Here is a 13,728-nt window from a genome sequence, read left to right as displayed (position 1 = left end):
TCTCTTCAAATGTGTGTGTGTGATAGAGAGAAACAGGGGAAGAGATTATTGAAAGTGTGTTAATATATGAAAAGTTTCTAAATGAAGTTGATAAGAAGGTACTAGAGAAAGAGATGGAGAGAGAGAGAGAGAGAAGGAAAGAGAGAGAGAAAGAGAGACAGATATGAAGACAGAGAGACAGACGAAGAGTCTAAAGTGGGAAAGTAAAGACAGACAAAAATTTTAATTAAAGGAATGTGGAGGAGAATAGAAAGAGTAAGAGAGAGGTAGTAGCACATGGAAAAGGAGCAAGTAGGAGAAGTAGGTAAGAGAGATAGAGATATTTCTGGATAGATTGAAAGAAGGACATAGAACTAGAGAGCAGAGCTTAAGCTGTAAATATTCATTTAGATCTCCTTCTACATACTCTGTCTCTTTCTCTCTCTCTCTTTCTCCTTCTCTCTCTCTCTCTCTCTCTCTCTTTCTCTTTCTCTCTCTCTCTCTCTCTCTAACCTCTCATTCCTTTCTATATCTCGCTCTCTGTCTGAATTTCATAGTGCTCCTGTGCTTTATGAGCTTTGTAGCTGAAGAACTAAAGAAAAACAGAAAAAACGGAGAAATAGGGAAAAGATTGCGAAAGTGAGATTAATTGACACAGATTGACAGGTAAAGAGGAAAAATATAAACTTTTGATAAATATATGAGAGGATTTCCAACTCTCACAGTTCCTATATTGTATATTAACATATTTTGAATATATTAATTTAATATTTAATTAAACAGCTATTAACAAATATTCACACTTCATTATATTTACTTCAGTAGCCAACTAATATAAATAATATTCATACCATAAATGAATAATAAAAATAAAAATTAAAAAATGATATTTTGCAAATTTATTAAAAGCCATGAATAGCCCTAATAAATATTTAAAATGTATCAAAGCGTATTAATCCAAATATATATTAATTTTCCACTTAAGCTAAAGGTTTTTTCTATTTCTTTATTTTTTTTTTCCAAATAATTAATTCACGTTTTTAAATAAATATGTAAGACGAAAAAGCCTGGTTTTTAGTTTAAACTCATAAATTATTTAAAAATTAAAAATAAATTAAATAATTTCTGTAGTTATAAGAAAGAGTGAAATTGAATTTAATTTAAATTAAAGGTAAATTTTTGCTGAAATTTAGGAAATGTTCTTTACTATGTTTGCAAAATATATTTATTATAATTTATATATATATATATATCAAGTTTTGAGCTTAAGCCTTCATTATATTTATATGTTAACGTGTCCAAGATTGATAGATCTTTTGTTTTCCATTTTCCTTTTTGGGCTGGACATAAAGCAAAGCTTTGGACAAAGCCTTCAGTAGATGTCGAAAGATTGTTTTTAGCCCAGTTTGTTTTTTGGGGCTATCTGGTCGGGAATGTTACCCCAGAGAGTTGCCGAAACAAGAGGGCAACAAAAAAGCGAGAGAAAAAGGCAACTAAAGTGGGTAGCAAATGGCCTTGCTAACAAGTTTGCAATGCTGGCTGTTAAATGTTAATGCACCTGCAGCACACCCACCCGCGCCCACTCGCCCACTCGCCCACTTGCGTCCACCTGGAGGGCCAATAATGAAAACTACTTCAACATGCAATAAAGCAAAGTGCCAGGATTTTGAGCATAGCAAAAGCGAATAATAATGAATTAATTGATTACAGGTAAATGGCAAATGGCGCACAGTTACAGTTGGAGTAAGAGGGCGGGGCTTGGGGTGGACAGCTACAAGCGCAGGTAAGCTACCTGCCACTAATCATGAAAAAAAAAAACTAAAGAACAGGCCACATCAAGTTCATAAGCCGCTCTAAGCGCATCAAGCCCCAAATGAAACATGTCTAAATAGAAATCTATTTGCCGCACCGTAAACCCCAAAATGGAAATAGAAATCGAGATCGAAATGGAATGGAAATGGAAATTGTAGGAAAATTGGCATTGGCAACAGCCAATAGAAGAGACAGGCTAATTAAAATTTAATTGCACATCTAAACGTAAATTTACAACAAACAACAGCAAAACAACCCGCGCGACGTCAAAAGGTAATACAACACGGCCCAATTATATCTATAAATATACATATACCCTTTATATAAACATGTATATAAACATATAACTAATGGTTCTACAAAGGCCCTGCAAGCAAGTGGAAGGACATAGACGAATCACAGACGCTCTCAAGAAATTTAATAATATCTTAATATGAAATTCGAAATATTAATGGTATAACATATTTTAAAAAAATAAATAAAAATAAAAATAAAAATAAAATACATTCTTTCAGGCATAAGGTGCATTTAAAAGTACAAATATTTTTCTAGAATATTAACTTTCCATATTAATATTTTTTAATAATTTAATAAAAAATTAAATAAAAAAAAGTTCTATTTGTAATTTAATAATCTCTATTAATATAAATATATAACTAAATAAAGAATTCCTTCTAAATACAATTAAATTTAAAATTGTTGCAAACATACTATTATACCTTAAATATATTTTATAATATATATATATATTGACTAAAATATTAAAAATTTAAAAATATTTGCAATAAAATTTATTATACTTAATTTATACTTTTTTTTTACATTTTTGCAAATTAAATATTTAAGATAAATATATATATATATATATATTTTTAAATTTTTAATATTTTAGTCAAAACAACTGCAACATATGATTTCATGTTGAAAATATATAATTCTAAATTATTATATTATAAAATTGAGTAAGAATTTATTATAGAAATATAATACATATATTATAAGTAGAGATAAATATGTAATAAGTGCTCATATTGCTTTTAAAAGTATTTACTGTAACGGAAAATATGTATATTAAATTCTTAAAATAATTTGTTATTATTAATTATATTAATTAATACAAAAAAATTTTAATATAATATATTACATACATTTTTTATTTTTATTTATTTATTTATTTATTTTTTTTTTATTTCCAAATAACATTTCCAAATAAATTTTCTCATTCAGCTTTTCCATACTCCTCTCAAGAGGCATGCTCTACTAAGAGTACCCTCACAAAATGAAGAAATTAGGGTGTCAGAAAAAGCCGTCATTAAATGTTAAATTCAATTGCATTATGCAGTTAGTTGGCAAGTGGCATTTAGTTTGTCGTGCTCCACCGAATCCGCCTCCAAAACAAACACCCCTTCCAAACATACATATGTACATATATATGTACATACATATGTATATATAAACATACATACGTACTATAAATGCAGTATATATGTATATAGCTATCACTCGCTGAGTGCAACAAATTTTCAAACATTTCCACAGCATTCCCGTAGCTTTAGTAGTTCATCGAAAATTTGCACCAAAAACTATTCTTTACATAATTTATGCGAAATTTTGCACTAATTGCAATAGTTAATGCAGATTTGAAACCGCATTTGAATTTCGTTCGTGTGCAACAACATGCGCCTGTTGTCATAAACCGCCAAATACCTCATTTACAAACGAGCCCAACCCAAAAAACACTATAAATAAATAGAAAGCTGACCAAAACAGCTGGTACAAACTCATAAAAGAACTGTGCAGAGTGCCTAGTAAATGTTTGTCATACAAATTAAATGAAGGCGAATTAGTAAACAAAAAAGTTTTAAGTAAAACTATTGCTTACTTACATCGTTACATATTATGTGCCCAACTGATGAGACTCAACACAAATCTTAAGGTAGAGCAGAGAAATTAAGCTCCTAAGCATCCACACACGTGCACATACATAACTGTATGTCTTTAAGCACTGAGTCTCAGAGCGGAAGAGTACACTCTCAAACAGTCCACAAATGTGGGAGCACAGAAGGCATAAGTTGTAGAACGTAAGTCAGACTCGAAATGAGCGCAATGGAAATATTTATCCGCTTAACAGATTGTTGATGGTGCAATGGGAGAGAGGAAGAATTGACGACGTGCTGCTCAGTCCCACATACATGTGTACCATTAACAGCTATTTATTTGTATCCAGTGCACACGTATGAGAGCGCATATGAAAATTTAGGCAGCACTGGGCCTTATAACAGTGGAGCAAGCAGTACAGCTAATGTGAGCGGTGATATTGATGTTGATGATTGTTCTGATTTATGTTTGTATTATTTGCATTTGCACAGCTGAAATTTCTAAAATTAATTTTAAAAATTGAATCAGAAAAGAATTTTAACGCAATTAGATTATGTATTTGTTTACTGTTAGCAAATAAATAAAGTGCTGCATTCACACATAAATAAATAAATATATATATATATATATATATATATATATATATATATATATATATATATATATATATATTTTTTTTTTTTTTTTTTTTATGGCGCACAATTTAATTTTTGACACCATACAAATATAAATACTATTTTATTATTATTTACCAAATAAACCAAGCTGAGCAGCAGAGCTATAATATTTAAAATACAATTAAAAGGAAACAAGAGTGCAATAGAAATAAATTTGCGTGTATAAACGTATACGAGTATAATTATGGATGTATGTGTGTATGAGGAGAGAGAGAGCCGAGTCTACTTGAGAAGAGAGCCGAGTCTGCTTGAGTCTTTGTGCACAGCCTGTTGCTTTTTAAGCAGTATTAAGTCTTTCAACTTACAGAGAGCGATCCATACTGATTGAGTGAACGGTATGGGTAATTTTTATGCCGTTACTTTAGTTGTGCATTATTTCCGAATAAGAGACTGGGCATTGTAACGTTTTTAATGCGATTGAGCAGAACAGAGTCTCTTAACAGTGGACCTACAGCTACTTACAGAGAGCGTGATACACTGAATGAGTGAGAGAGAGGGAGAAGTAACTGAGATGCCCTTATTTAATTACTCAATCAGCTTAAACTAAGTGTGAGCAGTGGGGAAAATGTGAGAGTGGGAGTTTTATTGTAGTTTGATTGTAGCCAAGCCTCATTGCACAACTATCAAAATTTAACAAATGTCTATCTATTTTCATTGGCGTAATAGTTTATGGAAAACGACGTGTAAAAACTTTCCTATTTACATAGCTGATGTAAAATTTGTTCCACTAATTGCAATAGTTAATGCAGATTTGAAACCGCATTTGAAATTTGTACGTGCCTGCTGCCACGGACCACAAAATATCTCATTTACATACGAACCCATTCTCGGCGAGTAAAAAATAAAAATCGTACGCTGACCGAGACCAGCTGAAACACTCATGTGAATTGCATGAAGTGCGGCACGTGTAGCAAATGCATCTGTATACGACGCCATTGGCATCCCTATTTGCATCTGCTTGAGCGTCACCCACCTCTCCCTCTCCCCCTGTCTTTTTCACACTCTTCTTCCCCTTCGTGGTCATGGCACGCGCAAACAGCAATTGATTTTATGGCGTATCTTGTTTTGCGTAAAGCTTTTTTCCCTCTCGCTCCCCCACTCTATTGACACTTTATTAAACTACTCTACACAGCATAGAAAAACTACAAAGCTGAAAGCAAAAACAACAAAAAGTGACCTTCTCGTTGATGAATTTGTAATACCCTAACAAAAGGTTTTTCTTTTTCATATATTTCTTGTGATTTTTTTTATGGATATTTAAAAAAAAGATACGTTATTAAATGTTTTTAAGGTACCAAAGAAATAAATATAAATAAATTTATTTTTTATATAAATTTATTTATATTCCTTTTTATTAATTTGTATGTATTTGTAATATTATTTACATAAATTTTATTACCCTGAAAAATAAAGCAAAACAAATTAAATTTGTTAGAGCAAATAAAATAAACACTTATTAAAAAAAATAAAAAATAAAAAAAAAAATGTATAAAGGATATTTGATTTATGCATGCGACACTTATGTGAATCATGAATCATGAATATGATTCACTCAGAGTTTTTTAACACAATTAAAAGCAATATTGAAAGCTCAAGAGAGTGTGCGAAAAAACAAATTTGTTTGTCGTTCAAAGCGTTTGCATCAAGTGAATTTGATAGTGCTTGCATACCCATTGAGAGTGTGTAGGTGGGGTATATTGGTTGCATGGTAAATTGGTTGGCATGAAAGGAAGGAGTGTGAGATATTGTGAAATAATATATTTACTACATAGTTGACTCTCTGATGCAGCATAGTCTGTAGGGTATCTATTTGTCTAATTGTGCTACAGGGTATTTGCACGTCAGGCTTTTTATACTTACTTGTTTTTTATACTCATTCACGAAAGTGAATCAGTATATTGGTTTTGTGCAATGTCCGTCTTGCTGTCCGTCCGTCTGTCCGTCTGTCCGTCCGTCCGTCTGTCCGTCTGTCCGTCTGTCCGTATGAACGCAATCTATTTCGGCGCTATTGAAGTTAGAGACTTGAAATTTGGAACACATACTCGTGTATATCTCCGATTTATAAAGTGTTAAAATTTTCCCGATCCGCCCACTAGGGGCGTGGCAAATCGGAAAATGCATTTTCCGATATACCAGAAATCATGTTTGTTGAAGAGCTAGAAAGCTGAAATTTGGTATGTAGGTCCGCGTTGACCACTCAAGATCACGAGCTATGGCGGATATATCTACGCCCATTGGGGGCGTGGCAAATCGGATAAAACTGTATCTCCTAAAGTTGTTAACCTAGAATGCTGAAATTTTGCATGTCAGCTAATGGTATGATTCTATAAAGCCTGAAGATAAATTATAAGTCTACGCCCATTGGGGGCGTGGCAAATCGGACCTGAAGATATAGTGATTTTTTAAATTATCCTATATTTTGGACACTATTGATGGCAGAGACCTCACATTTTGTATATATACTCGGACTGATCACCCAAGACCAAAAAGTTTTGTCGGATATATGTCCGCCCACAGGGGGCGTGGCAAACCGCAAAAGTTTATATCTCCTAAAGTATAATAGCTAGAAGCTTCAATTTTGGATAGTTGAGTTACTGGTAGCCTCCTCTATCGGTTCCCCAAAAATAATTTTTACGCCTCTTTAGGGGCGTGGCATATCGAAAAATACCCTGTAATTTTCACATTTTTTGAGGGTAAGCATTCAAACTTTGCAGTTAGGGTACCGTTATTTCTTTCTAAAAACTGACCAAAAATGAGGTGTCTACGCCCAGTTGGGGCGTGGCAAATCGGAAAAACCTGTATATTCTACAGTATTAGAGCGAAACTTAACTACTAAATTGTTGATGGGATGTGAATGAGTATTCCGCAGTCGGTAACGCCCGACTGCAACGTTCTTACTTGTTTTTATTCTTTTTTTTGTAAATTATTCAAAAGTTGCTGACACTTCCGTTTTTGTTTTCAGCATTTTGTTGTTGTTCTTTGTGATGCACAAAGCAGGCTCGACTGCAGTGAGCCCCAAATGGTTGCCCAGCTTTAAATCGTGTGTGCCTAGTCACGCCTCCACCGCACACCCACACACACACACCCACACGCACACGCGTGCGCGCTGTCCGCTTGGCTTGATTAGATTGTCACCCAGTTGACGGATATGTGTGCGTGTGTGTGTGTGTGTTTGTGTGTCTGCAAGTTTGGTGTTGGCATCTGGCAAATGCAATCAAGATCAGTCTGCCCTGCAAAAGTGTGGGCGTGGCAGTTGAAGTGGGCAGACCCCCGACCCTCTCCTGTTGGGGTTTTGGACTGCAGTTTTTGGGTTCGGTTACGGTTTTGGGTTTTTGGCACGCCTCGCGATGCAACGACAAAATTGAAACTGTCGCCACGCCCCCGCCTCTGCCACCCCAATTCTAGGGCACGGTCCAAACTGTGCCCCCACCCCCCTCACCAACAACCTCATCCAAATAAATTCAACGATTTGCTGGTGCGTAAATCTGCAACCAAAGCAGCGCCGCTTAACAACAACAACAACAAAAACAACAACAACAAAAGCAATAACAACAACAAGAGCAACGAGAAAAGTCCTTGCTTTAGAGTCCTGGCCCGCCGCGTCCTCAGCAGCTGTTCGTGTGCTAGCTCAAAGGATTTGTGCGGGATTTTGGGCCATAACGACAAAAACGAAGCACGGCCAAAAACAAAAGCGAACTTTGAAATTAAATTTAACCCGCGGCTCTAACAATACATATATATATACATATATCTAGATATATATAGGAGCTGAGAGGCGAAGACACAGTTGCAGCTCGAGCGTGTGCTTGCTGCTGTCTAAGCGTTTCTCATTTTCATTTTTCTTTTCTTTTTTTTTTTTTTTCTTTCCATTCCTTTTCATCGAATTTTTCAATTTAAAAATGGCAAACATCTCGTCGGTCGCGCGTGCATTATTGAAAAAGTGCCAAATTGATTTGTGAAATTGGTAATTTAACATAATATCAAAACCGTACACACATGCACACACTCTCACATGCGCACACACACACGCACAAGCAATGCAGCAGCATTAGAGATGCTTCAGTGATTGGCATCAAAATGTGAAGTGATGTCATAAAAAGCTAAACAGATTTTCCTTTAGTTTTTAAATAAGATTTTTTTTAAGCTAAGAGGAACAAATAATGAAAAAAATATAGAATTAACTTAAATAGAATAAATGTAGTAATAAATATAGTAAATAGAGCATTGACAAGCATTTCAAATACAAAATATGTAATTAAAGGTAAAAATTAAAATTAAAAAAAAAAAAAATTTTAATATATAAAATAAAATACCTAACATAAATAATATATAAATAAAAAAATAAAAATTATATGTATAATTTCACACAAAAAATTAGAAAATTAAAAATAAATGTAATAGAAGAATTTAAAAAAGTCCCACTCCCAAAATTAAATGAATCTTCTTTACTTTCAATTATTGATTAGAACTATTATAATTCCAATTGCCTTATATTAAATATTTAATCTATTTTGTGCGCGCATGTTTTTCTATATTTAAAACTTAATCTCCTATAAAAACTTTCACAGTTCGCGTTTGATTCTGTTTCCCAACTATAAAAGCTTCAATAAAAATTCCTTCGCTTTTTTCCAATCAGAAAAAAATCGCATAGATTTATTTGGAATCTTTAGCAATTGCACACAAAGAGCTTTCTTACTCCCTCTCTCTTTCTCTCTCGCGTCTGTGTGTGTGTAAACTAATCACAGTTTAGAGAATATCACTTGCCCTAACAAATCACCTTTAAAAGTTTCGGATAATACACACACACACCTACACACTAGCATATACATGTGTGCTTATATGTATGAATATATGTATGTGCAGGTGTCTGTATATCCATTCATACATCAGTTGTCTCATCACTAATCCCGTACACCTGCAAACGCATTCATGAGTTGAAATTTTTGGTTGCTGCCCGCTGCTCTCTCTCTCTCTCTCTCTCTCTCTCTTTCTCGCTCTCTCACTCTCTGCTCTCTTGCAACAATTTCACATGTGTGGCGTTTGCGTTTGAGTGTGTTGGTCTGTCTGCCGATTTCGATTCTGATTTCGATCCGAATCGAGTGATAGATGTACACAATTTTGCCCATTTGCATACGCAACTAAAGCGTAGCGTAAAGCAGTAGCAGAGGCGCAGGCAGCGGCAGAGGCAGCGAGGCAGGAAGAAAGAGAGAGAGAGAGAGAGTGAGATGCGGAAGGGGATGTGAGAGCATAAAGGAGGCGCAACGGGAGACGTAGCGGCATTGGAAGATAAGTTGAAACCAGCAAAATGATTTTCATTTCAATTATTTATTGATTGATTTGCAATTTGTAACCGACCAAAAAGCTGCACACCTGCACACGAATGCATGTGTGTGAGTGGGTATGTGTATGTGTGTATACATATCAATCGACTTAACGTAGATTGATGGACTGGGGCAATGCACAGTCTGATGCTTGTGGGCGTGTGTGTGTGTGTGTGTGTGTGTACGCGTGCAGCTGTGTGTTTGCGGCGTTGCGCATATTTAATTGAAAATGTTACCGCATTTATGAAATTGTCAATATGCAATACAAATACATGGGCGCACACACACACACACACGACCACACATATACCGCACACTCAATCCTCACGCACACACTTATGCATGCAGGTGTTGACGACACACATCTGACATATTCACATACAATTAGTTTGCCAAATGTAAACTCAACACACACGCACACACATACAATATATACATACAAACACTTAGCATAAACTTCCACACACACATGCATATATGTATGTATATTTACCGCAAAACTTTTTACAAAGTTTAATGCGAATAATAATAAAAAAAAAAAAGGAAAACAAATTGAAAATCGCTGCAACAAACTTTTATCGTTGGAACTGAAACAACATTTTTCAAATTCATAAATAAAATATGCATTTTGCATAGATTTCCATTTCTTTCAATTAGCATGTTAAATAATCACATTGAATTCTATAGCACATACAGAACAGCCAAATAGATATTGAAAAAAAAAACAAAAAATAATTCGAGTTTCAAATATTTCAAAAGATTTTTTATACCATGTAATTTTCATAGCATAGAATTTGACTTTAAAATATTTAAATATATTCTCTTGACACCAAAATTCTATATTTTAAAGTTTTCATTAAAGATTGAATTGTGGTTTGGCTACATATTAAACTTCAAAGTGATAATAGCTTCTGTAAAACCAGCTTAGTCTTATGGAACTTAATATACACACAGTTTTGCAGTTTTAAGCAGTCCCTGTTATGAAAAAGTAAAAGGAGAAACACATATGTACATACATACATAAATAGAATTCGCAAATGAGCGTGCAAATGGAATAGAGAACGCTTGGATTATAAGTGAAGCACGTACATCGTTGTGGAATGTAAGCTAAACACAGCATTTGCTGCACTGATGAGAGCGCAAATGTAAGCCGTCAGTAATGAAATGACACTTCCCCTTATAATGCTTAATAGTGTGAGGAATCTCGCTGCTGAGAGAACATGAGCAAATGTGAGTGAGTAGCACAGATAATGTGAGCGTGGGAATACTCTCTGATATGTACATGTTTTATTGTGAGCGCTAATTCGCGAAAACCAAAACTAAATAACATTTGGTCTGCATAAGTTAAATAGTTTTAAAAATAAGAAATTAATAAATTCAAATTTAATGCAATTAGCTGGTGTTTTTCTAAGAGTAAATTAGTAGTCATAGTCAGCAAATAAATAAAGTTCCCCCCATTCAGACACAAATAAATACTTTTTGTGGCGCTCAATTTAATTTTTGACACCATACGAATATAACTGCTCTTTTATAGTTATTTACCAAATAAGCCAAACTGAACAGCAGAGCTATAATATTTAAAATGAAATTAAAAGTAGACAACTGCGCAATAGTACACACATATGTATACGAATATAGTTGTGGCTGTATGTGTGTATAAGCTCCATTAAGCAGAGCTTAGCAGAGAGCTTTTCGAAGCGTGGAGATTTTATTAGTTGTGAACAGTCTGCAGCTATAATTGAGCAGTATTGAGGCATTTAGCTTTCAGTGAGCGAGCAGCACGATTAAGTGAGCAGTAGGGGTAATGGTGATGCCGTTACTTTCGTTGCGCATTCTTTCTACATTACAGACTGAGCTTTGTTGTTTGTGGGCAGGCTGCAGGTACAATTCGGCTTAAGAAATGAGCGTGCTGTGTTAGTGAGCGGGAGGGGTAACTCGTCTTCCGTTATTTTACTTCAGCATTCTTTCTATGTAAGTTGAGAGCTCTGTGAGAGAGCAAATTAATTTCGTTACTGCTGCTCCTGTTTTGCTGTGCCTGCTTAGAGCAGCTGTTGTTAGTAAATTTCCTTACTAAGTTTGCTCGCTGCTGCCTTACTGATCGGTTTTGCTTTTGAGTGACGGAGGAGCGATACAAATTAACTAAATTGATATGCCGCAAGTATAAAGGTTCATTACATTTTGCATAAAATTACATTCTCATATAGATGCGCGCCTCGGGCCAAATCAACTCCATGGCATGACGCGAGGTGAGAAGCGTGCAGAGCGTTCTAACGGCAGCATTGTTGCTGCCCTGCAGCGATTGGATCTGTGGCCAAATGTTGCACTGCCACATGACGTACAGCAGACACTGTTTGCTGTAGCAATGCTTCTCGCCCAGCAGAAAGAGCACGACGAGTATGTTGCGCAGCAGCTGCACAGGCAGCTCCAGGTGCAGCAGCTCACAGATGGCATGCAGCGCGCCGCAGTCGATAAAATAATCCAAGTAGCAGCGGCACAGATGCAAAGCGAGACTGACCAGAGTCCAGCCGGCGGCCAGACGCACTGCAGCATCCTTTTCCTGCTTGCTGGCGCAGTAAACGATCTTCTTGAGCAAGCCCAGCTCGACGAAATGCTCCAGCTTGATGCACCTGTTGTCGATAATGCCGCCCATCAGCTGCAGCACCAGCACACGTATCTCTGGCCTCCCACCCAGCACCAGGCCGTGAACATGCAGCAGGATGCTCTTGGGAAAACGAAACAGTGACTGGCGTCGCCGGTACTCCAGGCACACATTGGCCACCACAAAGAGCGCCTCACGCTGAATCTCTGGCAAAGGACTGAGCACAAATCGGACGACGCGACTCAACAGCTTCGTTTCGACCATGGCTGGCAGCATGGTCGAGTGGTACTCGGAGATGAGGCGGGCCATCTGCAGCGCCGGCACCAGCAGCTCCACGTCCTGTGAGTGATGCAGCAGTGCGGGCAGCGCCACGGCAATCTTCTGTATGGCCGTCAGTGCGGGTCCCGGCACCTTGTAGCGCAACACCTGATAGAGCAGCCAGAGCACCTGACCCTTGTAGCATTGCTGCACCGGCTGCTGGCCCCGCCGTCGATGCGTCAGTATCTGCAGCAGCTCGGCGAGCAGACCCGACTCCACGACAGCGTCCCGCATGCGCCAGCCGGAGACGAGGATGTTGCTCAACAGCGCCAGGCAGCAGCTTTTGATGGTGCCACGCAATCTGTGCATCTGCAACATTTCGCGCATTAGCGGGAGCAAATCGGTAGTCAGAACCAGACGCTTCAGATCGACCTTGGTGCAGTGCGTCGTCAACTCGTGCAGCACTCGCAGCGCCTTCACGCATTGGCGCGGCGAACGGTGCGGTCCCGGCTCACGCAAATATCCCAGCAATCCGGGTATCAGGCGGCCCCGCCAGCTCAGCTCCATGTTGGAGAGCAGCCAGTGAGCGTATTCTCTGGCCGATTCCAGCTGATTGTCCATGCACTGAAAGCTACCCAACTTTTCGCAAACATAATTTAACTCATCTGTAGACATGATTTAAGTTTGAGTTCCAGGCTCGATTCTTTCCGAATTAATAATTGTCTTTAGAAACTTGAAAAATTTCAATAATGTGTTATTTTGTTTCTTCCTGTATTTGAAATGAGAATTATTGACGTATGAGTGCTCTCTAGAACTATGTAGTTCCTTATATGATATTATAACAGTTATGGTAGCAAAGTTTACTTTGGCATTTGACACTTGGATTTCATGGCACACCCAGAGAGATGATATATAAATATAGAGAATGTGTAGAATACATATAGAATATGTAGAATACCTAGAATACATAAAATACTTGGAATATATACATTTAACACAATATAAACTAAGGAGAGCTATATATATGTATATATACCCTATAGATGTATCCTAGAATACCTAGTTAGTTATCTAGGTATATATAGAATATATTCAATACATCGAATACATTGAATACATGCATACATACATATATATCAACTTCCCTTTGGATCACCCTCCCTTTGTTAAATGGAATTCATTTTCATTTGTGTTATACATACCC

The 13,728-nt window shown here is 36.6% G+C and overlaps 1 protein-coding gene across 1 annotated transcript; it reads right to left on the bottom strand.

Annotated features, from left to right (window-relative positions):
- Nucleotides 1-11,140: 11,140 nt before the first annotated feature.
- On the bottom strand, nucleotides 11,141-13,376 carry LOC6576335 (importin subunit alpha-5-like). The gene is made up of 2 exons (XM_032729177.2): nucleotides 11,763-13,376; nucleotides 11,141-11,702 (listed from the first exon to the last, which is right to left on the bottom strand). Exon 1 carries the CDS (start codon nucleotides 13,197-13,199, stop codon nucleotides 11,856-11,858), a length of 1,344 nt encoding a protein of 447 aa, XP_032585068.2. The 5' UTR covers nucleotides 13,200-13,376; the 3' UTR covers nucleotides 11,141-11,702; nucleotides 11,763-11,855.
- Between the last annotated feature and the right edge of the window lie 352 nt (nucleotides 13,377-13,728).

Source organism: Drosophila mojavensis, unplaced genomic scaffold, assembly GCF_018153725.1.
Source record: "Drosophila mojavensis isolate 15081-1352.22 unplaced genomic scaffold, ASM1815372v1 contig_36, whole genome shotgun sequence".
Taxonomy (NCBI): domain Eukaryota; kingdom Metazoa; phylum Arthropoda; class Insecta; order Diptera; family Drosophilidae; genus Drosophila; species Drosophila mojavensis.
This window is presented reverse-complemented; position numbering and strand designations above follow the sequence as displayed.